The sequence below is a fragment of the Schistocerca serialis genome, chromosome 3 (genome assembly GCF_023864345.2).
Source record: "Schistocerca serialis cubense isolate TAMUIC-IGC-003099 chromosome 3, iqSchSeri2.2, whole genome shotgun sequence".
NCBI classification, from domain to species: Eukaryota; Metazoa; Arthropoda; class Insecta; order Orthoptera; family Acrididae; genus Schistocerca; species Schistocerca serialis.
Window position 1 is genome coordinate 121,344,739 of NC_064640.1, and position 27,063 is coordinate 121,371,801.

At 35.7% G+C, this 27,063-nt stretch overlaps 1 protein-coding gene across 1 annotated transcript; it reads right to left on the reverse strand.

Annotated features, from left to right (window-relative positions):
* Positions 1 to 642: 642 nt before the first annotated feature.
* LOC126470718 (collagen alpha-4(VI) chain-like) lies at positions 643 to 27,063 on the reverse strand. Its single transcript, XM_050098721.1, has 7 exons — positions 27,027 to 27,063; positions 26,221 to 26,415; positions 19,344 to 19,503; positions 15,227 to 15,432; positions 8,933 to 9,145; positions 6,370 to 6,442; positions 643 to 763 (listed from the first exon to the last, which is right to left on the reverse strand). The coding sequence occupies exons 1-6, from the start codon at positions 27,061 to 27,063 to the stop codon at positions 6,408 to 6,410; spliced, it is 846 nt and encodes a 281-aa protein (XP_049954678.1). The 3' UTR covers positions 643 to 763; positions 6,370 to 6,407.

Consider the following 27,063-nt stretch of genomic DNA (forward strand, 5'->3'; position numbering starts at 1 on the left):
ACAGAAAGGGGCTGTGAGGGGAGGTAATGATGCATGCCTTGTAGCTCAGTCATTAAGAGCATTGCCCATGTTATGCAATGTGTGTATTCACTATTTTCGTAAAAGGAGACAGTATGACCAGCACCTGCCTTTAGGAGATGCAGTTCATAATACAATTGATAGAAATGTACTGAACAGCATGAAAGATAGGACTATATTTTATAAACACAGTTCTTTTTTAGAGTAAGGGCAGAGAAAAAACTTGTATGAGATAGGAAATGGGGAAGATGGGAGGGGGTTCCAGGTCAGTCAGCCCAAAAGTTAAAGGGGATCAGTGAGGTACATGGCTAACAGAAGGTAAGGGTAATGAAACTCACTGTTTTATTCATTTGATTTTTTAGATCAGTTTACATTTCAAAGAGTTCTCGATTCTGAAGTTCATGAAATGTGTGTGTGTGTGGTGTGTGTGTGTGTGTGTGTGGGGGGGGGGGGGGGGGACAAAAAAGAAAACTTTTTGTGGTGTACAAAATAATGTTTTACCTTTAATTAAAGAAACAGTTATACATTGATAAATGTAGATAACAATTCATCTTCATTCTTGTAACAAATATTCCATTTACAATGTTAGTTACAAATTAAGTAACTACATACACACAAGATGTTCCATGATCAAATAAATTTGTTCCTTTGTACTCTGAATAACACAACTAGAAAGTAGATTAGATCATAGGACACTGTAGCCACCGGAAAGTAATGGGCACAGAGAACCATTTCATTTTTTAACCTGAAAGAAACAGAAAATAAACATAAAGAAAATAACCCATGATATACATATAGTTAATGATATATTTTTGTCAGTTTTATGTTGAAATTTAAACTATTGCAATACTGTGCATTTTCTATTTCATTACAAAATCAGTGTTATCATAGTACGCATATCATGCTGACATTTCAGTTAAATTAAATAAATCAATTAAACTGTGTTTATCAATGCCCATTTGGTAATGTGCTTTTGTGTTATCTGAAAAGAAAACATGTGTCACCCAGTCAGTCCCATTCATGATTTTGTGAAGAGATATAAAAATATGCTGAAGTTTTGACACAGGCACAAGTTAGTAGTAGTAGAAGTAGAAGCAGAAGTTTATTGTCCCGTAACATACAATTTCAAGCCATTGACTTAAATTACAGGAGACTCATCAAAACACAAAAACTGGTTTACAATTTTCCTTATAACACCAGTAATATAATATACAGTACTGAAAAATTACTTAATTAAGCAATTACTAATTTTTCTTCAAAAGTAACAAACTTTAAAGATTAACAGTACTAAGTACTTGCTCTCTCCTGCTCAAATTTTTAGGTTGTCATTTATGAATTCTTCTACTGAATAGTAACATTTCTGCACTAGTTTCTCATATAAGGATTTTTTCAGTGTTTCTAAATTTATGCTGAGCAATTCTCTTCCTTTCACTTTGTTATAAATTTTCATACCCATATAATGTGGAGTTTGAGTATAAAGTTTTAAACGGTGGGTGGGCAGCATAAGATTATTTTGATTTCTTGTGTTGTAATCATGTTGAAAATGATTTGCTACAAATTAATCAGGGTTACTGTGTACAGAGATAATCAGCTCATATATGTATAGTGAGGGAACACTTAGTATACTTAAATTTTTTAGGAGTGGGCAATATGATTTTCTTCGCGTTACATTGTGCATATTTCTAATGATGGTTTTCTGAAGTTTCAGTATTTGACACATGGTTTGAGCTACCCCAAAATACAATTCCATACCTTATTACTGACTCAAAGTAGTTGTGATATACCACTTTTCTTATGCCAATACTGGTTGTTGTTGTGGTCTTCAGTCCTGAGACTGGTTTGATGCAGCGCTCCATGCTATTCTATCCTGTGCAAGCTTCTTCATGTCCCAGTACCTACTACAACCTACATCCTTCTGAATCTGCTTAGTGTATTCATCTCTTAGTCTCCCTCTACGATTTTTACCCTCCACGCTGCCCTCCAATACTAAACTTACTAAACTGGTGATCCCTTGATGCCTCAGAACATGTCCTACCAACTGATCCCTTCTTCTAGTCAAGTTGTGCCACAAACTTCTCTTCTCCCCAATCCTATTCAATACCCCCTAATTAGTTATATGATCTACCCATCTAATCTCCAGCATTCTTCTGTAGCACCACATTTTGAAAGCTTATATTCTCTTCTTGTCCAAACTATTTATCGTCCCTGTTTCACTTCCATACATGGCTACACTCTATACAAATACTTTCAGAAATGACTTCCTGACACTTAAACCTATACTTGATGTTGACAAATTTCTCTTCTTCAGAAATGCTTTCCTTGCCATTGCCATTACCTTGCCATTGCCAATACTGGTAGCACTGTACAATATTCTCATTGAAAATGCTGGGCTATTTAATTTATTTGCAAAGTACTGTATATGTGATGCCCGTGATAGATTTTTATCTAGTTGCATTCCTAGGAATTTCACACAGCTAGCTTCCTGCAAATCCTGGTTTCTATGACTGACCTGAATATCATTTAATTTTGCTTGTTTTGTTTTAAACTGCAATAGCTGAGTCTTTTCCATGTTTAATTTTAACCCATTTAAATCAAACCAGGCATCTAATTTTTCTAATGTATTTAACACAGTTTGTGTCCGCCCCCAGTAGCTGAGTGGTCAACGTGACAGAATGTCAATCCTAAGGGCCCGGGTTCGATTCCCGGCTGGGTCAGAGATTTTCTCCGCTCAGGGACTGGGTGTGGTGTTGACCTAACCATCATCATTTCATCCCCATCAACGCGCAGGTCGCCGAAGTGGCGTCAACTCGAAAGACCTGCACCAGGTGAACGGTCTACCCGACGGGAGGCCCTAGCCAAACGACTTTTCATTTTTCAATACAGTTTGTAGAATTTGATCAGTACTGTTACTTTCAATGATTATTAAAGATGTGTCACCTGCAAATGAAACTGAGTGACACTCAATATTAAGTGGCAGATCATTTATGTACAACAAAAACAGAATGGGACCTAAGATAGAACCTTGGGGTCCTCCATGTGAATTGGTTTTCCATTTTGAAGTATAGTTTGTCTCTCTGCTGTTATAACTACTCTTTGTCATTGGTTGATTAGATAGGATTTAAACCATTCTAGTACTGTGCCCCTAATTCCATACTTTTCCAGCTTACAGAGTAGCAAGGAGTGATTCACACTATCAAAGGCCTGTGATAGGTCGCAAAAAATTCCTGTGACTTGCAGTGAGTTGTCTAGAGATGAGCTAATTTTATCAACAAAATTATTTATAGCAGATATTGCGGTTTTGCCTTTCTGAAATCCATACTGTTTTTTTTTTGAGATTATTTTAAATTTTTCTATAAAATTTTGAATCTGTATGGTGACTTCCTCCTCAAATATTTTTGATAGTGATGGAAGAAGAGAGACTAGATAATAGTTTCCCATATGTTCATTTGTGCCTTTTGAGTAATGGCTTAACTAACTGCATACTTCAGTGTGTCTGGAAAATAACCTTCTTGAAGGGACTGGTTGACAACATTTCTTATAACACATGACTACAAAAATGTCATGCTACTTAATTTTGTACAAACAAAATAATTATAAGTTTTTATTTATTAACCAACAACTTGTATTTTTTCTAGTGTTATTCATCTTAAGGACTGGAGTAGCAGTTGTGAAGATAATCATTATAATTACTCCCAGATGACGGAAGCTTGACCCCTGAAAGACATAGCTGTGTATTACATTCCTCACATATGTGTGTTGTATGTTACATATTATAACAAAAATGAATTTTGTCATTACTATTTATTATTTGTTGTATGTGTTTCCAAGCATTTTATTATGGTCACAAGGTTCTCTTTTTTTACTTCAGTATTTGGCAACCATTTTAATTTTTATCGCTGCATAAACTTCCCACCACCACAGTTAGCAGTTAACGTAAGAGAGCAAGCTTGTGTGGACTATAATTCTGTGAATTTTTTAAAGTTATTTTGTGTAAGATAAGATAAGATACTTTATTGTCACATAACATGTTTTTATACAATCATTCGACTGAGAACATTGGTGACTCGTCAGTCTTTAACCTAAGTTGTTACAGTATTTTATATTCTACAGGAAATACATCATACACACATTGCTTATTATAATAAAAATACAACATTATATTTTAAATCTTTTCATAACTCATCGAATCATTACTATAGCCTTCACACACCTATATGAAGTATGGATGTACTGAACCGGATACAAACCGCCATATAATTCTATATATAAACATGAATATAAAGTGAACGTGTATACTTTGTATCTATATGGCTTTGAAAGTATACCATTTGTACTTGCATCTTTATTCCCTATTCCTATTTATAAATTCTTCTAAACTATAACATTGCTTTTTATTCATTTAGAAATTCTTCTAGACTATAATAACATTTGCTTTTTAGGTATGTGCCAATGGTCTCCAATGTGGATTCACCAAATATTGACCTTATCTTATTTCTGAACTTCAGAGCCATGTAATATGGAGTATTTTCATATACTGTGAGTCGGTGACAAGGTAGCATGTATTTTAACTGTTTGTGAATCATGTTTATTGTGATGGAGATTGAGAACAAGTGTGGGAGACAACCTGACCAGTATAAGTGACCAAGATTCTTTAATAGCACATAAGAGTAAAACCCTGATTCTTTAAGGAATCTGCTTCACATGTCTGATTACTTTACAAATGAGTTAGTGTGTTAAATGCTTGTCATTAAACATGTAAGCAAGAAAGTATTTAGAAAAGGTTTGAAATTATGCTTTAAATTTGTTGAAAGTTACTGAGTGTCATTGTCAAATACCATACAAATGCAGTCTGGGTAATTTATGCTCAGTTTTAATCAAAAGGTAGTTTTTTAAGCATCTCAAAGTTTTTGATGTCACATCTCCTAAACTATGTGTCATACAGTGATAAAATTTTACAGAACCAGTCAGTGACGTATGTAGACACAGTGTGTAAAGTATAATGCGAATACAATTAGCACTATAGATGTAATAAATTAAAACATCATGTCTGATGTTGAAGGTTTTCTGTGTGCCATTTTAAAGGGAAGCTAGTTTTTAATGCATCTAAATGTCTATGACGTCATATCTGCTGAATTGTGTGTCATACACTGATAATAATTTGCAGATACATTCAGTGGCAGGCCCTATATATGGATACTGTCTGCAAACTGTGTTGTGAATAGCTGGTAGCAAAGAAGTAATAAATTGAAACATAATATATGATGCTGATGTTTTATTGCATGAACACTGAAAAGGTATTAAGTGAGAAACTTCTTTTCCTTTTATCATTTTGTGGTGAGTGTCAGTGACAAAAAATTTGATACAAGTTTGATACAAATTTGTTGGAAATTGTGAAGTACTCTCATTCTAAAATGCTGGATGAATTAAGTCCAGGTGTTTGCATGCCCTCTATTACACTGCATCAAGACAAATACAGTTTCTAACTATAATATGTGTCTTATTGTGTCAAACTTTTAACATAATATTGTGCCCCTTAAACAGCAGATTATGACAGTATTATAATTTTTAAATCCAATTAATAATTACATGAAATATGGAAAATTAATTTTTTTTGTTCCTTGAAGCCGTTAGATAGGCAATCTGCAACTCATAATGGTTCTGGGATAGTCACTTAGTGTATAGAGCATAAAATAATAACATTCTTAATGAACTCATTATGTTTAAATAATTTATATTCTCATCTGTAACTGAGTGATCATGTTTAAGGCTGAGTTGTATTGAATGATGTGAATGTCACTGAACTGTAATGAAGAAAATAGTTTATATTATGATAGCTCATAAATATAGCAAATAATGTGGAGACTGTCACTCTTTGAGCAATATGAGAAGCCCAGGGTTAAGTGTTTTCTCAAATGTGTAAATGCAGAGCCCTAACAGTTGCTCCACATGGTAGGGCAACCACATATGTGTGTGACTGGTGCATCACAGCTCACAGTCTCACCACACACAGCATGGTCTACATCTGAAAATTAGTGGCAGTGTATTGTTTGTAGGGCTTATATCCAGATACCCAGAAGCATAAGTAGGAAGTAATTTGTTTTGGAGTGAATCATCCTGAATAAAGCAGCTGTGGTGATTTACGAAAGATGAGATCAAAAGTTACTAACATACTAGAAACTATTTTTACATCAGTAATTTTCTCTGGCTACAGTTCATATACCGGTACATGAAAAATATTGGTTTCATCAAGTATTGGAGGAATATTCATTATTGTAGATTTACAAATAAAAATAACTTGGGAAGGTCAAATATCCATAATCAAATTCATATTTATAACATAAAGTTACTTACATGTGATTGCAAGCAAAAGAGGAATGCTGACTTTTGAATTAATCACAGTTTATCTGGTTTTCATCAATGTAAGCTGAAAAGAGAATATATTTCAATGTTATAAAGTGTGATTGGGCATCCCTATTCTATGACACATTAATTATCTAGTTAACACTAAGAAGCATTTACAGTTAAATATCCAATTCAAAGAAACAAATGACAGGCAGGTCTCTACATATAGAACTGTAAGCAACTTTCCATTTATGGAGAAACACACACACTTACATCACATTTATTTTTTTCTATTTTATTTAATAAAAAGTTCATAATTAGTTCTGAAATCTGCAGTTTACTTTAGAATAGGTTCTAGTATCATCTTAACAGTATAAATATATTACTGTATTTCAGATGGCAAACATCATCTAAGGAAAAACAAGTCTTCTTCAGTTGCTGTGTTGACTAATTACTTATGAAGTAACAGTCATTTATTCAAAATGGCCAGTTTTGGCACATACAGTAGCCCATCTTCAGACTGACTGCACCATTTGCTGGAGCTGGTGACATGCAGAACAGCTGTGTGTTTTCAAGGTGGTAAGTGCAGTTATTAGTTTGACAACACGCAGCTGCTCAGCACATCGACAGCTCCAGTAAATGGTGCAATCAATCTGAAGATGGTCTAGTATATGTGCCAAAAGTGGTCATTTTAAAGAAATTATATTTTGCAGTCGTGTCTGTTCCTTCATAAGTAATTATCACAAGTAAGGTAACTGTCACCTCCAACCATTTTGGCTAAAATAATGCTGTGTTGACTTCCAAACAACAAATTTCCACTGTCTCTTTCATTAACATTCACATATTTAGGAAGAGGAATTTTCATGTATCACTGTCACTGAGTATGACTCATCACCAGTTACCATATATTTTAATTGAACACTGATTTTTATTGTGTTATCAGAACAAAATGTTTTGTATAATGGGAAAAATGCAAAAACTAATAAATAAAGGTCTGAAAGCAAACACTGTGACACTTAAATTTTACTCAAGGACAGTCCGTGTGTGTGTCTTGTGTGTGTTTGCGTGTGTGTGTGTGTGTGTGTGTGTGTGTGTGTGTGTGCAAGAAAGAGAGAGAGAGAGAGAGACAGAGAGAGAGAGAGAGAGAGAGAGAGAGAGAGAGAGAGAGAGAGAGAGAGAGGGGGGGGGGGGGGAGGGGGGGGGCAGTAGTGAAAGGAAAATGAGAGTTGACCATCACGTGAACTTTAAGGTTGTTACAGACAGTGGGCCACCTCAGAGTGACAAAAATGAGGAGAGGACTGCCATATGGCCATGTTCTAGAAAGCACCTTAATGTTTCTCTGAATTTGTTTAGGTAAACTGCAGGGAATTTAAACCTGTTTGGTTGAGTAAGAACCTGTTTAAACTCTATGCCTCTTAAATAAATGTTGAGTATAGTAATCACTATCCCATTTTACTATTTTAGTTGGTTTGAAGCATAACATATCTAACCATATAGTAAAAAGTACAATTTTATTTTACAATGTAAATAGGAATTGTTATGTACCGTAGTTTCAATCATTGATACATTCACTACTATATCACATAAACTTTCAAATATTTTAAGGCTCTGATCCTGGTCACATAGAAGGTTATAAAAGAAGAATTTTAATATCTCACACATATTACTTCAGAGTATGTTGTGAAAATTATACTATGAAGCACTGTTCAGTTAAAATATATGGTAACTGGTGATGAGTCATACTCAGTGACAGTGGTACATGAAAATTCCTCTTCCTAAAAAATATTAGTGTCATAAATCAGAACTAGTCCATAAATAGCAATGAACAAAATGAAAGTATTCTTTGGCGAAGTTCTGCATTAAAACTGATTATTTATTTCAGTTACAGAGTGACATTTTCTTGCTGCAACTGAATAAATAATCAGTTTTAGCATAATCACAGTCACTTTATTGCTCATAGACAACAAGTCTGCCCTTATAAAATTTATAACAAGACCAGAGAAGGAAAGTTGCTACTCACCATATAGCGGAGATCCCAGTGTGGTTTCAGTTCTCTGAGACCGCAGACATGTGTGAGTGAGTGAGTGTGTGTGTGTGTGTGTGTGTGTGTGTGTGTGTGTGTGTGTGTGTGTGTGTGTGTCTAGTGCTGACAAAGGCCTTAATGGCAGAAAGCTGTAATTGTGTGAATCTTTCTTGTGCCTATTGCAACTCAGCATCTCCGCTATATGGTGAGTAGCAACTTTCCTTCTCTGTTATTTTTACAATCCATCCTGGATTTTCCATTGCCTTATTTATATATATTTAACATAATGTCAATAATGAAACAAATATATCTATTCATCCTGGTATGAATGCATGCATATCGTGTGAAGTGAAAGTGGGACTGACAGCTATGAAGGACCATTAATGTTAGGATTCCAATAAAATTAAGTGAGTTAGTGAGATTGCATTTATGTCCATTGTATGACACCTGATGATAAATATCAGTACTGAAAAAATAATGTTTCTTATATTAGAAATAAGAATCGTTTGTAGAAGTAGACTTGATATATTGATGTACAATGAAACATACTTGTGTTCAAGTACTGTGCAATCCTCAGGAATACTTCAAAGCTCGAAACTCCAAAGAAATTTGGAGTTCCATCTGAAGCGACAGTAGCCAGGGGTTCAAGCTGATCACGCTGATAATCAGCAATACCAATTGTGAACACTATATCTCCATTTGCTTTCAGAGTGTCTGCAGCTGGAGCAGGATCAGTTGTACTGATACCATCTGTTACTAGAACTGGAAGCAGAAAATGTATGTGAAATGATACCAGTCTGTTACATTTTTAAAGTAGTCATAATTGAAATATAGTACACACTTGGCATTATTATTTTTATCTCAATGGCATAACTATTAGAGGTCTACAAGTGAGGGGTTTTGCTCAGTCATAGTCACTTTCGTATGCCTCGGTTGGCCATGTTGTGTGCAAGTATGAAAGCTTGGAATGGGCTGGTTGTGGTTGAACATGACATTGAGGGGAATGGAGGGCAGAGGCTGCTGGTTATGGTGCACTTGATCCTTTGCTGTTATGAACATGTAGCTCTGTGTAGCTGTAGGCTGGTTTAACTCCTCCCAGCTGATATAAATACACTAAGATCAATTTAGTTATGTTGTACATGTATCTTCCTGCATGGTAGCATCTAATTACATCATCATTGTGACCCACAAGAGAGAAGAAAGTTTAGTTTAGATAAAAAAAATTGGAAACAGTTAAAAATTCCAATTAAAAGTTAAGGAACTAACAATTTTTGTAATTATGGTCAGTCTTGGAGTGAAGGAAATACACTCCTGGAAATTGAAATAAGAACACCGTGAATTATTCATTGTCCCAGGAAGGGGAAACTTTATTGACACATTCCTGGGGTCAGATACATCACATGATCACACTGACAGAACCACAGGCACATAGACACAGGCAACAGAGAATGCACAATGTCGGCACTACTACAGTGTATATCCACCTTTCGCAGCAATGCAGGCTGCTATTCTCCCATGGAGACGATCATAGAGATGCTGGATGTAGTCCTGTGGAACGGCTTGCCATGCCATTTCCACCTGGCGCCTCAGTTGGAACAGCGTTCGTGCTGGACGTGCAGACCGCGTGAGACGACGCTTCATCCAGTCCCAAACATGCTCAATGGGGGATAGATCCGGAGATCTTGCTGGTCAGGGTAGTTGATTTACACCTTCTAGAGCACGTTGGGTGGCACGGGATACATGCGGACGTGCATTGTCCTGTTGGAACAGCAAGTTCCCTTGCCGGTCTAGGAATGGTAGAACGATGGGTTCGATGACGGTTTGGATGTACCGTGCACTATTCAGTGTCCCCTCGACGATCACCAGTGGTGTACGGCCAGTGTAGGAGATCGCTCCCCACACCATGATGCCGGGTGTTGGCCCTGTGTGCCTCGGTCGTATGCAGTCCTGATTGTGGCGCTCACCTGCACGGCGCCAAACACGCATACGACCATCATTGGCACCAAGGCAGAAGCGACTCTCATCGCTGAAGACGACACGTCTCCATTCGTCCCTCCATTCACGCCTGTCGCGACACCACTGGAGGCGGGCTGCACGATGTTGGGGCGTGAGCAGAAGACGGCCTAACGGTGTGCGGGACCGTAGCCCAGCTTCATGGAGACGGTTGCGAATGGTCCTCGCCGATACCCCAGGAGCAACAGTGTCCCTAATTTGCTGGGAAGTGGCGGTGCGGTCCCCTACGGCACTGCGTAGGATCCTACGGTCTTGGCGTGCATCTGTGCGTCGCTGCGGTCCGGTCCCAGGTCGACGGGCACGTGCACCTTCCGCCGACCACTGGCGACAACATCGATGTACTGTGGAGACCTCACGCCCCACGTGTTGAGCAATTCGGCGGTACGTCCACCCGGCCTCCCGCATGCCCACTATACGCCCTCGCTCAAAGTCCGTCAACTGCACATACGGTTCACGTCCACGCTGTCGCGGCATGCTACCAGTGTTAAAGACTGCGATGGAGCTCCGTATGCCACGGCAAACTGGCTGACACTGACGGCGGCGGTGCACAAATGCTGCGCAGCTAGCGCCATTCGACGGCCAACACCGCGGTTCCTGGTGTGTCCGCTGTGCCGTGCGTGTGATCATTGCTTGTACAGCCCTCTCGCAGTGTCTGGAGCAAGTATGGTGGGTCTGACACACCGGTGTCAATGTGTTCTTTTTTCCATTTCCAGGAGTGTACATTACTGTCTTTCATAACATCATCCGCTTTCTCAGTTCAAATTTACATATGATGAACGTTACAACTAAACATTAGAGATCTAAAAAATAAAATTCTCTCATAACTATTTTTTGTTAACATTGTAATTGCAATGAACTGCTAGAACACCATAGACTTGTTTTGGATCAAGTATGCTTCATCTGTCCAATATGAGATTGCCTACAGTGCTGAAATTTCTTTCACTAACTGCATTTGAGGCTGGTACACAAAACACTCTTTTTGCTAAAATAGGTAGCCTGGAATAAAGACAATTGGTATGTTTTCTCCACTCTAGCAGATCATTGTCATCACCACCACCCATTCAGCCTCATCGGTGAACTGAGAATCAAGTGACCCACAGCCCAGTTATTCGAAAACTTGATTTTTTTGGCTGGTGAGCACTGATGACGGTCTCTAGATGGCCCTAAATAAATATATCACAAATATTACAAAAACAGAATGAACAAGATAGCATCTTACAGTTGTGTAAATTAAAGAAATTATAACATGCAAATTTATAATAGCTACAGGATGTATGACCATTATATCAGTATATTCTTCAGAAGAAGGAAGAGTATATCTGATAAATTTTACAAAAGCTTGTGAAGTGTCCTTGATTCCATAGATAAGAAAGGCTATAATGTCATAGGGGGATGGAGATGTGAATGCTAGAGTAGGAAAACAGCCAGTAAGGACCTAATTGGAATAAATGGAGAATCAGCAGTTAATCAGAATGGATAAATATTATGAAATTTTGTGAGCTTAAATTCATTTCAAATAGAAAATAGCTTTTCCCCGCATATAGAGATTGACAAATTGTAGATCAGTAATAGATTATCTAATACTGTACCAAATAAAAAACAGTTCTTTAAAAATCAGAAGAGGAAAATCGGGAAGTAGAAGGAATCAACTGATGTCTTTCAAAAATAGATGGAACTGGTTTTAAAGAAACTCAAGAGGCCACACAGAGCTGTAAAATCCGAAGAGGTCCTGGAACAGACTACTAAATATAGAATTAGTTGGCATGCAAAGCTATTGAACAACTTAACACCTTCGGATTCTTGGGTGGTGACATGTCAGATCTCAGCGAATCTCATTTTTCAAATAATCATGATCGAATATGTGGTTTAGGATTATATGCAAAATATGTGCAATGCATGCATAATGCACAAAGAGTTGCAGTGCCTTCCACATATTAGCACCTCAATAGGTGACAAAAATCTTATTAAGATGCTGGGGATTTACTCAATTAAATACTGTTTCCTCAGTCTCTTAATAAATTCACCAGTTTCTTTTCTCTCAGAAAAGTGAGTTGTCAACTCCATATTTTTGAGTGTCCAATCTTGATCAACAAAGTATGCAGTAATCACCTTTTCCGATAGGGATTGGTCCACAAATCCACTGTTCATGCACACACAGTCACAGTTATGGCCTGGACAATGTTTGGCATCTTCTCACCCTATTTCATTGGCATGTCTTTCAGTATTTTGTGCCACCACTGTAGGATGAGGCAAAATGTTGCAGACTGAAGAAGTCTGTCCAAATTTAGAACTGATATTTACAAGGTCCTGACATAGAGAGTGAAATCCTCTACAAGACATTAATCTAAAGGATGAATGTCCCTAGCACACATTTCATTGCACTTTTTAGTTACAGAGTATTTCACTGAAACTGGTAATGCTTCAGAACTTCCACTTTGTTGTGTTCTGCACAAATGTGTCTTCAGATGCGTCATAATGGATCTGTAAGACAGGGGAGCAAAGCACCTGCCACACTACACATAACCAACATGATTTCTATCCTTACTCTGTTACTATTGGAAATCTCTCCCAAACATTGCTATGACCACCTGCTTTTGCAATCAGAATGTATTCTTCAAATGAAGCTTCCATCTCACAGTCTCCTTCGTTTCACAGTCACGTGACATGAACCTGTGGCTGGCGAGTGTGATAGTGGCAACTGGGTAAGAGTATGCAGTTGAAGCATTCAAGCATCACACATTTGGCCAAGCATGGAGAAAGTCCAATGCAGTTGCTCCACATGTTGAAAGCAGCCACATTGACATCTGCTGGAATTTTCTGTAACTACATGTACCAAGCAGTTTGAGTGAACACAAATGACAGATGCAGACCTCTAATGTCTATTCTCTGAAATTTCAGCTAAATGTATTTTAGGGACTTAATAGAATGATGTACTAATTAAATATTTATTAATTGTTTCCACTGCTTGTACCGTTACACTATCTCAATTATATATATGCGTAAAAGAGTCAATAGAATTTCAATGGATATTATTATGTACTATACATTATTTATGCTACTAAAATAGGCCCTAATTAATGCCTTTTACCACAGTTCCATTATTATATATTACTTATGAAACATCCTCCATCCACATTTTGTAAATAATATTTTACTGTCATTTGTGTCCCGCAGTTGACATCGTTTAATGTCATACTTTTTATCACAAAATGTTATTTTTGTTCTTTAACACTATATGTGTTTAAATTTGTTGCAATTTTTTTTGCAGAAACTGTCATTATAGTTTAGGAATTGAACTGATATTCTGAATTAGTATGTACCTAAAATTCCACTTACGGAGTCAGTATTGTGTAATGAAGCAGCCCTACTAAGATTCCAGACATATCACTGCATTTCACTACTGTATGTTAACTGTAAGGTGGCCAAATCCAGAGAGAGATTGCAAAGAGCAGAGGAAGGGAACTAAGCCTGGCCCCACATAGACTGCCAAAGTGTGAGGAGCCACGCGGGGGAGGGTGGTGAGGAAACAAGCTCTGCCAGCTTCTCACGCAGTGTAGGCACCTTGAACTCTGGTTCATGCTTCTGTGACAGCAGAAGCTATGCACAGAGGTAAAGATCACTTAAGTGGGGCTTGTAATCAGAACCAAAAGTGTCTTATGTATTGACATGTTTAATAAAGGTCCTAACTGCAACAGTTATGTGTGCTTATCACCAGGAAAACAAATAGTAAAAAATATAGTGAAGTAAAACACTGCAACACAGCAGTCAACAATTATTACCACTCACAGTACTGTCAGCCAGCTAATGTTGCTTGCATACAAAAGCAAGTAACTGCAGTCTGAAGCCTTCCAACATCTACCAGTTTCTACTGACTGGGCAGTAGGGAGCTGATCAGCCAACTTTGTCATTTGTCTTTATCAGACAAGTGAAACTCATAAACATGTACTTCTTTGTGCTTTTGTTCCTAAAATAGACCCACAAAGATAATTACTCAAAAAGTCTCCTTGTCATGAAACAAGCACAGTAGGAACTGCAAAAACAATGTGCTATGTAGAATAAAAGTACCATAGCTGAAACCTATGGGTATCCATAAATTTACTTTCTTTTATGTAGGAAACTATTAGTTACACTAAAAACTATCATAACCTGTTGCTGGCTAACAAAAATCATACAGCAGTGTGAAGTAGAAATTGTTTCCAAACTTTACAATTCTCAAATAATGTGACAAACGTTCCATCGATTCCAGAATGAGATTTTCACTCTGCAGCAGAGTGTGCGCTGATATGAAACTTCCTGGCAGATTAAAACTGTGTGGCCGACCAAGACTCGAACTCGGCACCTTTGCCTTTCGCAGGAGAGCTTCTGTAAAGTTTGGAAGGTAGGAGACAAGATATTGGCAGAAGTAAAGGTGTGAGGACCGGGCGTGAGTTGTGCTTCAGTAGCTCAGATGGTAGAGCACTTGCCCGCGAAAGGCAAAGGTCCCGAGTTCGAGTCTCGGTCGGGCACACAGTTTTAATCTGCCAGGAAGTTTCATTCCATCCATTCATTGGAGAGGGATTTATAACTGTTTTTAAAGGCTTAAAGTTTCATAACAACATTTCATAACTATATTAGTTAAAAAGTAATACTTCAAAAGTTCAGTGACAGAAGAAGTTTAAGTTAGGAATATTAAAACACAAGAAAGAATATAAAGTGTTCTCTGATGCACCAGGGGGTTGTGTTCTCTTCATTATTTTTCTTCCAAATTCTCAACAAAATGATTAATAAAGAAAAATAAATTGAAAACCTATGTGCATTCACATTTTTTGGTATAATACTGTAGGTACTTACAAACAAGTGTTGTATTATGAACTGCATTCTTCTCTATTTCATCAATTGCCAGATTTAATGCAACTAGTATACTTGTTCCACCCTCTGTGTAAACTACGTTACCAACAGAGTCAACAAACACACATGTATCTGTTTGAGTGAGCGGGATGTCTACATCAGCAACATGACTGAAAGTTATCAAGCCTGCTGTTCGATTTACAGAGAGCCTGAAGAAACAGAATGAGAATCAGAATCAGAATTTTTATTGTCGTCTAACATACAGAGTTAAATCATAGATATAATGTACAGGGGGCTCATAAACACTAAAATTAGGATTCAAATGTATTACAGAAACAATATACAACAACAGCATTAACAAAAAACATAATTATTACAGCTGTTTAGTTGATATAAAACTGCTAAAGTTAATTAACAACAATTTACTTTGTTGTCCCAATTTTCACATTATCATTCAGAAACTCTTCTAAGGAATAGTAGTATTTCTGTACTAATGACTCTCATAGCTTTTGTTTCAGTTGCTATAGCTCCATGCTGTGGATTTGTTTCTTTTTTTAGAATATTGTAAATTTTCATGCCCATGTATTCTTGGATTTGTGCATATATCTTTAATCTATGAGTGGGAAGCATGAAATTCCCTCGTTACTGGTGCTGTATTGACGTTTAACATAATTGTCTATAAGTAACTTGGGGTTACTGTCTGCAAAAATAATCTTTTCATAAATGTACACTTAATATTTTTAAATTTGTTAACAATGGATGAGAGGATTCTTTTGGTTTTGCATTACACATATTTCTAACAACTGATTTTTGAAATTTTAATATTCTAATCATTTTGCTTGTGATACCCCAAAAAATAATGCCATACCTTAGAACTGATTCAGAGTAACTGTGGCAAACTACTTTCCTTCTCTCCATGCTAGTTGAATATGACAGAACCCTCATTGCAAAGATCAAGATGTTTATTTTATTTGCTAAGTACTTTACATGTGACGACCAGAATAAAATTTGGCCCAGATGCATTCCTAAAACTTAAAATAGCCTGCTTCTTTCAGTTGGTTTCATTTACCTTAGAATATTTAGTTTTAAGTTGCAGTAAACGTGTTTCTCCAATATTCCATTTCAATTCACCTAGTTGGGACAAGTTTTATAAACTGTCTAGTAGATTTCTGATAGTTGAGGGAATGTGTTCCATATCATTGCTTTTGACTAGGGCAGAAATATCATCAGTGGATAAAACTGAGTGTGAATTTAACTTAAGGGGCAAAGAAATAAAACTGGACCTGGAACTGAACCGTGTGAAACAATTATCCATTCATAGAAGGAATTTCCCTTGCCTAATGATACAAGTACCCTTAGCTTTCTGTTTGTGGTAGATGACCTAAACAACTCTAGGCCATAATTTCCAATTCCATTTTACACAGGAACAAGTGATGTTTTACACAACCAAATGTTTTTGTGAGATCACAGAATATCCTGCAACTTTTCTTGACCTGTCTAAAACAAAACTGATTTTTTTCCACAACTCATTAATGGCCTCTGTTGTGCTTTTGCCTTTTGGAGAGCCATATTGATTATCTGAAATTATGTTTACTCTTTCTATAAATTTTTCTAATTTGCACTACCACCACTTTTTCAAAGATTTTTGAAAAAATTGGAAGAACAGAGATTGGGACACAGTTCCCGATATCTTTTCTTGGGCCTTTTTTAAACAAAGGTTTAACCTCTGCATACATCAGAGAATCTGGAAAGTGACCTTCAACAGCTGCTTTAATTACTTTGGTAGTTATGCCATCGCACCTAGCAGAATTTTTGTTTTTTAATGGTAATATAGTTTTCACTGAATCTTAGACTGAAATTTTCTCAAATTTATTAAAATGTTCTTCTATCTTCTGACTTAAAGTACTTTTTCTGTACAAGCATGTACTTCTACTTCTGATTTTGATACATTTGAAAATAAAAAAGTGAGTCTGATATTTGAGCAGGATTTCTTTACAATTTTATTGCTCATCTTGATTTTGGAAATATCTTTGGCTGTCAGTTCTAATTCCCAGTTCTGATTTTACAACAGACCACACTGCCTATGATTTGTGTTCATGAGCCAAGATGTAATTATTATTAATGAGTTTTTTGCTGTTTTCACTACTCTTATGAATATGCTTTTATATCGTTTGACATAGTTAATGAAAACAGGATCTTTGTTGTATTTCAGTTCTTTGTGCAGCTATCTTATTTTCGTTACTTGATATTTTTATTCCAGCAGTGACCCAATTTAGCTTATTTGATATTTTTTGAGACTCACTCTAAGTGGAAATATTTCATGAAATATATGTAAAATTAAAAAAAAAAATCTTAAAATACTCAGAGATTGGAATATCATCTTGCAGTTGCCACGCCATCTCCTCTAATTTTAAAACAGAACAGTTTTAAATTTTCAGCAGTAAAATCCCTTTGCTGTAGGTTTTTCTAGTGCTTGTTTCATTTGCATTAATTATTCAATAAATAGAGCAGAGTGGTCTTAAAGTTAATGGTATTCAGTTGTAACAGATTTTATACACTTTTACCTCATTGACATTAGATTACACAGTAGACATCCTTTAGAAGATAGGTTGAAGAAAAGCAAACCTATCTTTGTAGCATTTCCAGACTTAGAGAAAGGTTTTGACAGTGTTGACAGGAACACGCCCTTTGAAATTCTGGAAGTAGCAGGGATAAACTACTTGGAGCAAATGGCTATTACAGCTTCTACAGAAACTGGACTGTAGTTATAAGAGTTGAAGGACATTCAAGGGAAGCAGTAGTTGAGAAGGGAGTGAGACAGAAGTGCAACCTATCTTCAATTTTATTCAACCTGTATGACTGGCAAACAGTAAAGGAAACCAAAGAAAAATCTAGGAAAGATATTTAAGTTCAGGGAGAAGAGATAACAAATTTCAGATTTGCAGATTATCTTGTAATTCTGTCAGAGGCAGCAAAGAACTTGGAAGAGCAATTGAACAGAATGGACAGTGTCTGGAAAAGAGGTTATAAGACAAGCATCAATAAAAATAAAATGAGTGTAATGGAAAATAGTAAAAAAAGATCAGATGACACTGATTAGGAAATGAGACACTAAATATAGTAAATGACTCTTGCTCTTGTGGTAAGAAAACAACAAACAATGGCCAAAGTTGAAAGGATATAAAATGAACACTGGCTATAGCATAGAAAGCTTTTTTGAAAAAGAGGAATTTGTTAAGAGTGAATATAGATTCACGTGATAACAAGTCTCTTTTGAAGGTGTCTGTGGGGAGTGTAGTTCAATCAACAAATCAAAAACTCAAAATAGAATGTTATATAATGGAATTAAATAGTACAACAATCTTCCACAAGAGATCAAAGACATAAGCGAAATAGATAACTTAAGGAAATTGCTAAAAAATATCTCTTCGAAAAGTGTTTTTATACTGTCAAGGATTACTTGGAATGATGTAAAAATATAGATATATCTAAAAATTATCAACTGTGTTATTAAGTGGTTTAACAATGTATCTTTATGTTACAAAATTCATAGATTCTGATTGTGATAATTATAAATTTGTGTACCTATTGTATATACTTATGTTGACAACATCCATACAATCCTGATTGTCTACAGATGGATAAATAATAAATAAATGTTAAACATTCATTACAAAAGCCAGACTGTAAAGGGGAAAGTCATCTGTTTCTTTAAATATGGCCATTAGACCTATTATTAATAAACAACTAAGTTTGAATAATTCTTAGGTATTTATCTGGGTAATATTTTGTTTCCAAAAATTGTAAGTTTGTATCAACTTTTGTGGAATATTCTCTCTCCATAATGTATCCCTTTATCAGGGAATATAATTATTTTATTTATTAGTAACAAAATAGACCACAGAAAGTGAGGCACTAAATCTTTAGCATAAATATTGAAAATGTGTGGAACTATTAAGTCTGTCTGGTATTTCTGTAATTGTAATTCTTGCAGTCATGTTAATTAAAAGTTATAAAAATGTATTGAGTAGTTTATTACAGTCCTAGTTACAGCTGAAAATGGTTCATTTTAATTTCTTCATGAGTTCAAAGCTGTACAACATATTGTTCATCTACTTACGGGAATGCCTGGGCCACTGATTTAACGAAGTATTTCTCCATTTCAAATTGTTGTGGTGAGACACTTACTGATTCATCAAGTAAGAATAGCATATTTGCTGCAATTCCATTCAAAGTACTGTTTATTTTATTCACAAAATCTTCACCTACTTCTTCAGGTGCTGAAATAGGAAAAACACATTTTTGTTACCATGTATACAAGAATGAGTTTACAATAACTTTTACGCATGGACACTTGTATTACAAAACATTCCAGAACGTTTTACTTATTTTGTTTACTCATTGCTATATGCTTTAAAATTTGTACCACATTTATAATAAATGTCAGATATGAAGTTTGATTTTCGTAATATTATTTATTTAATATTTTGTTGTTTATACTGTATCACATTGTAGTGGTGATACTGTTGTTTAATGTGCTTGTAATGCCAGCTGATGATAGCTGAATTTGATTTTATAGGAAAGGCAATAGGAAGGGGGGAGGGAGGTAGTAGGGAGAATTGTGAATAATAAAGGCTTCTCACTCAAACTGTAGATTCTGTAAGAAGAGAGGAAGGTTTCTGAACAGAGAAAACCAAAATTTGTAACCTTAAGAGATAATTACAAAGCACATTGTTTGAATTAAAAATTAACAAAAAAGAAAGCAAGGAATTTCCAACTAGCAGAGAAATCCCAAAATTTAACCATTTTGTTTATTGATTAATTATTTTCATTTAAACAACTGGTTCTGGTGTACCTTGCTGACTGGTTCAAGAAGAACAGAAGAACCGTCTGAATAGAATAAAAAGTGCAACCAACAATTTTGAAAAGATTTGTGAAAGATACTTACTTAAAGAGGGTATTACAATGTACCTGATGAACACCATGTGTTATGTACTATGTACAATTACAGTTTACTTAGGAAACACAAAGTAGGGGTTTTGCAAATGTGCAAAACAAGTGATTAATAATGAAAAAACTCTCATTTCACAATTCCACAACATGCTTTTGCATTATTTTTTTTAGCTCAACATCTCACTCATTCTGGAGGGATTCTGACTCAGTTTTTCAAGCAAGCAAATTGAAACTTGCTGTACAAAAACTGAAAGCCAAACTTCATTATCACATTTTTATGTACAGGCCAACAGTGTGTGTGTAGTGCATGCAGTGGTCAGTGTTAACAAATAAATGAACAGTATAGCACCAACTTTTTACATTAAGAAATAATGTGTAACTTATATAGTAGATTCTTTAATTAGCATCTGGAAAATTTGCAGATTGATGCATCTTACATGAGAATATAAAAAGGCTAACCAAAAAGTAGTCTCTATTTTCATGCAGCATGAAAAGTAATTGTAAACCATGACATTTAGAACTGTGGTAGTGGGAAATATGCATCTCTTCATAATTTCCTACAATAGCTGTTCTCTAAGACAAGTTTGAGTGTGAAAAAATCCCCAATATGCTGACGGTAATCACAAATTTTTGCAGTATGCTGTGTAGGTGTCGCGTGTCAGTGTTGTCACTTCTTTAAGTGGGGATGTATGAATGTTGATAATGACAGGAGAGCTCACCCCTGTGTAGTCAGCAAGACACTGGTATAGAAAACTGCTGAAAATATGACACATGTTCCAACATGTGGCCCATAGCCCAGGCTGGACCCCCAGATGACTTCCATCTGTATTTACATGTGAAAAAGTGGGCTGGTACTCAGGCAGCCAAATTTGATGAAGAAGAAATTTGCTAACTATTAAATGATATGATGAATTCTTTATCCTTTATAGCCCTTGCATTGCTTAGGATGTCTAATAAGCACAAAAAAAAATATTTGTAACAATAATACAGAGAGTCTACAAAACTCTCACACACACATATTAAAACATCAAAAACATCAAATACAAAACATTTCATTGTCCAAAGCCTTGAATTTCACATTATGTACATAAACGTACTGGGACCTTACATTAATACATAAACATGCTGCTTCATTTGGAATGACAGGACTCTGCAATAAGCACACAAAAATCAGCTACTAGTGAACATGAAATATAAATACAAATAACTGTGAGAAGTCACTTATGATACATTTGTTTATATGCATAAACTAGTTTTCAGGCCTTTTCAGGCTCATTGTCAGATGAAGCATGCAGCATTACATGTTAATTTTCACAGCATGTTGCTGAGTACTGGCTCTGTGATAAGAAGATTGTGAGCACTTAATGCAATGCAGTGGGTGGTGTAGGGTAAGATTTTGGATGTTTCCTACATTTTTTCATAGAGCCAGATGCAGAATCATGCTACAGAAATAAACATGTACCTTTTCCAAGCCCCAGCTGAGGATGAGCCCTAGAAGGTTCAAAAACTGGTTTATTGAAATTAATGAATATTTCATAAGTGATTGGTTGCACTTATCTGTATTTATATTTCAGTATAACACAGCAGCATGTCTGAAATATCCATAATGTGTAAGCTTAATCTGTTACTAGTGAACAGTAATAAATGCTTTATTCTAATATACTGAAATGTGGAGAATGGATCAGATGAGTGATGTAACTGAAGTGATATTATCTAGTCATGAAAATATCTCATAATTTATAGTAAAGTGAGAAACAAACTCTGTGATCAGGCTCAGAGAACCACATGATGGTGACTGGCTGCCATGTCTTCCACTGCCATGTAGCATAATTCAGATGAGGTACAGAGGGGCATGGGATCAACACAATGCTATCCTGGTCATTGTTGTCATTCCAGATCATGGAGTTCACTGCCTTTCATTCATGTGGCTCCTCAGCTGACACAATGGAGATGAGTGGATGCAGTCCCTTTACTCTCACCAAGTAAAAATCCCAGGCATTGCCTGGAGTTGAACCAAGGTCACCTGCATCCCAGTCTGGCACAATGATAACTCAGTTATGGAGTGGACCAAAATTTATAATGCAGGTACATTAATCCCAGAATAACATAACTCACTGTTTTTGCACCATGCTAAAAGTATAAATGATGGCATTATATTGAAATAATTGCAACTGTATTTTATTTGTTTCTATATACATCATCTGCCCAAAAAGTTTGGACTGATTTTATTCATAGCATATAAGTGACATCAGTGCAGTGACTATGATGACAGCTTGTACTAACAACTGTAATCAACAGATGTGCATTTGACCAATCAGTTGCAAGCAGGCAGCATTAAGAAACGGAAATGTAACAACATTGTTGTGAGACAAATCACAGTGAAGCAATGAAATGAACTTCTCTAACCCAAGTGTTCAAGAAATTTTCAGAATGTTTTAAAGAAGAGAAAAGTTCATCCCACACACCCTGATCCCCGAACAAAATCAACAATGTGTGGACATATGTCACAACTTGATTGAAATGAGAAGTGTGGACAGTTCTTTTCTGAAAAAAAATTATTGTGGGTGACAAGGTTTGGTGTTGACCATTATGAACCTACGATAAAATGACAAAAATGCAGAACAGTTCTCTGATGGTATGCCAATACTGAAGAAATTGTGAATGTGTTGTGCAAATTCAGCAACATCTCAAAAAAGGGCATTTTGTGACACTTTTACATGCTTTTATGAATGTTTAGTCCATTGTACTCAGGTGGGGAAGCCTATGTAAACCACCTGAAGCATTAAAACCTCCATCTTAACTTTTTTCTATTTTGTATTAATCGAGCCTCAAAACTTTTTGAATTGAGTGAGTATATTTCAGTGATCAATTTGCATATATGTGACACTAGGATATGAGATGAGTAAGGATATAAGTTATACAGAAACAGTAACAAAGGAACATTTCAATGAAAACCAGGAACAATAAAATTAAATTAGTGGATGCTACTGAAAATAGTAACAAAACATAAAATTAGAAAAATACACAAACAAAAATCATAAATATGGGAATAGTAGAAGAATTATAATCTACTGTTGACAATACAAGCATCACACCTATAGAAGAAGCAATGGCCTTAAGAAAATTCACCTAAAAAACAAAAAACTCTTACCAAGTACATGCATATGTATTTTATTTTGAAATAATGCCTCATTATTGCCTAAATCTGATGCTACTGTACTGGACCCCTTGTACATAATTTAGGAAACTGTTTTTCAAAGGTAAACTCCCTTATTTTATTTTAAGTGCTTCAAAATTCAATTCACTAGGAATTATATAGTTGAAGCATTTGACTTAAGGAGATTTCTGAACCTGATGTTCGTCATACATGTAATTGTCCCAGTGGTGAAGAGCAGCTGAGAATTATGGTGCTCAAGATATGGAGGACATTGTGTTCCAGAATTTTTAGAAGTATACTTTCTGTATTTACTGTATTTTGCATAGAGCAGGAATATATTGGAGAATACTTTGATCAGAATAGAACTTTATGTAGTATGTTTTCCTCAGAATTAATGGCAGTTAATTAATGCTTGAATACTGACAACAGTTTTTGGTCAACAATCGGAAGAGGATTGGAGTAGTTTGCAAAGGTAGTATTTCCGTCTAAGGATTCCAGTATATCATTTATGCATAAGAATGGAGCTTTGATTGTGGATTTACCTTTTCAAAATTAAGACTGCCTTTTGCTGTTTATGTCAAAATTCTCAGGATGTGACTGGGTTGAGTTGAGGATTTATTGGTAGGGAGGGCACAGCATATTACCTTGGATGGAGAGTCATTGACGGAGTTAGAAATAACTTTGGGTGTACCCCAGGGAAGTGTGTTGGTTAGCTTGCTGTTCATGTTGTATGTTAATGAACCTGTGGACAATATTAATAGTAGCTTCAGAATTTTTTTCTACACAATGTTGTTATCTATAGCAATGTATGGTCTGAATGAAGCTGTACAAATATTCAATGAGACCTTGATAAGATTTCAAAGGGGTGCAAAGATTGGCAACTAGCTTTAAATGTTCACAAATGTAACATCAGCGACTCACAGTTGGAATTGGTGGAAACTGTTAACTCATACAAATTCTTGGGTGTAACGCTTACTAGGAACATAAAATGAAATGATCACATAGCCTGAGTCATGGGTAGCAGACTTCATTTTATTGGTAGTTAACTAGGAAAAAGCTATCAGTCTACAAAAGAAGATTGCTTACAAAACACTTGTACAACCCATCCTACAATATTTCTCAAGTGTGTGGGAGCCATTCATTGAACATATACAGAGAATAGCAGTGCTAATAGTCACTGGTTTATTTGACCCACGGGAGAGTGTCGCACAGATGTTGAAAGAACTGAATTGAATGGCTGTTGAAGGTAGATGGAAACTATCCCAAGAAAGTGTACTAATAAAGTCACAAGAACCAGCTTTAAGTTATGACTCTAGAATTATATTAGAACCCAGTACATATCAATCCCATAGGAATCAAGAGAACAAGATTAGTTTAATTGTAGACTGAAGAGAGGCATTTAAACAACCATTCTTCCCATGCTCCATACATGAATGGAACAGGAAAAAGCCCTAATAGCTCATAAAATGGGACATACTCTCTGCCATGCATTTCACGGTTGTTTGCATAGTATAGATGTAGATGTAGAACTCGGAATTTATTAAGCATGTTAAGCAAATGGGAAGCAGGAAGATGAGGAAAACTGTGTATTCTCCACTAGGGTGGTACTGGAAGTGTATCAGCGCAAACAAGATGTGAAGTCACAGGTATCGTAAAACCCATATAAGATAAATCTTGAAGATTCAGGATGAATGCTTGTCTCCCACATTTCCTATCACAGCTTTATTATTTTATAAATAACTGTGTGCTCATACATTAGACTGTAATTTTAGTTATGCTATTTGTGTCAGGGTACATGCAATGTTGGCCAGGATGTATTAGGATCACATAGTAGGAGAGCACCTCATTGTGGGACACATAGACTTCAAAATATGAGACACTAATTGGACGTATGGGTCAGTAGAGTAGTGGAAATTGTTCCATCATAAATAGAAATCTGAAAAACATTATTAATAATACAATAGGCAGAAGTATGTAGTGGTAGCACAGAAAATTCTAATATGTGGATAACTGGGTATTAGCAGTAAATAAAGTAAATTGATTAATAATGCAGGATAATCAGCAATAAATCATATACTACATTCCTTTGTTGGAGGGGCATCATTCAGAGTGTGGTACCTAGAAAGAATAATATGAAAGATCAGCTTGCACACAACTTTCTTTTGATAGTTTTGAAATGGAAACCTATTCATAATGTTTTTGGATTAATCAATGAAGGAATTTCAATGATTATGACCCAAATTTGAATCAGATGAAGGTAGTATAGAGCAGAATGCTTAATTTGCAAGGATTGGTTACTATTAAAATGAAGATACTGCTGTTTGGTGGCATGTTAGTATAATTAAATGTTTAAAGTTCTTCATCAGGTAAGTGAATGTCATCACTGAGGATTTTGAGAAATGGAATGTACTGAGATGGAATGACAGATAAAGAACTGATGTGTCCCAAAAACTAAAACACAAGTTTCCATGTATGCAGGATCATTATTCATAAACCAGTACCAAATAATGAGTTCACCATTTCTGTGACTCCAAGAAATTTATTTGTAAATGACATGTGGAGGACTTAGGGCCAACTCAGCCTTTCAACCAACAATGACATAGTTTATTATGTCTTTTTTTTGGTTTCCTAGCTTTTATCCTCTCCTCATGAGGGAAATGTTTACAAATTCCATGTTCAGAGGTCTCTTTTTAGAATTGTCTCTATCAGCTGTGCAGGATGTTTCAGTTTCAGCTTTGCTGGAACTGAAATTGTTTAATGTCATGAGTACAGCATAGCAATTTTTGAAAAAGTAAAATCACTAACAGTCAGTATTACAATTACACAAAGCAAAAAGTAGAGGAAATTTTCTACTTTGAGATATAACTGTAATAATTGTCACGCTTACTTTTGCATATAGGTATTTTGTTCAAACCACCGGTGCCATTCCAGCCATCAGCAGTGCATGAGACTGTATCACTTCCAGTAAGTTCATATCCATCTTTGCAAACAAGGCTACATTCATCTCCTATCTCACTGAAAGTCTCGGAACACAAAGGAGGATTCCAGGATTGACGTTCACTGTCCTTCAGCTGAGCACAACCTAGGACATACAATAATTGATGAATCATCTGCAATGTTCACTGTTATAATTTTATGATAACACACCAAAATTTGAATTAGTAAGTACATCAATTTATGTGGAATATTTTCAATTTATTCTACCCAAATTAATCTGTAAACAAAGGTGCTTTTAAAATGAGTATATATTCACATTAAATTTAATTTTAAGAACAACATTTTCATTCTCAGACAAAGGGGGAGGGGACAAATAAGGGCAAAGCAGGTTGTAAATAGCTCATTTGCATTCATAAACCATCATTATATGCTGACAAATCTGACACATTTCTGTACAGACTGCACCAAATCTAATTATATTCAACAGAATGAGTGCTGACACAAGGCACATGGAATATTAAATTTTGTTTTAAAATGCTTAAACTTCATTGGCAGATGCAAATTACAGTTTCTTTATGCTTTCAACATTCATAAATATATGTAATTATTGCATAAACTGTCACATCTGATACACTGCAACTTACGCTACCAAGAAAGAGTGTTATAAGGGAAGGGTATTATATTATATAAGAATTCCCATTTGCTGATCAGGGTTACTCAGTCAAAGCATTAGTGCTGTTTAAAAACATTAATTACTTTGAACTTGCAATATTATATCAGCTCCTGCATTCAT

Bases quoted from the DNA above. Each gene is read 5' to 3' on its own strand.
- LOC126470718 (XM_050098721.1), bottom strand. From the start codon at position 27,063: ATGAATGCAGGAGCTGATATAATATTGCAAGTTCAAA. The intron at 15,433-19,343 runs GTAAGTAGATGA...CTGTTTCTTCAG, and splicing joins TCAGTGGCCCAGGCATTCCC to GCTCTCTGTAAATCGAACAG. The intron at 9,146-15,226 runs GTAAGTACCTAC...TTCTGCTTCCAG, and splicing joins TCATAATACAACACTTGTTT to TTCTAGTAACAGATGGTATC.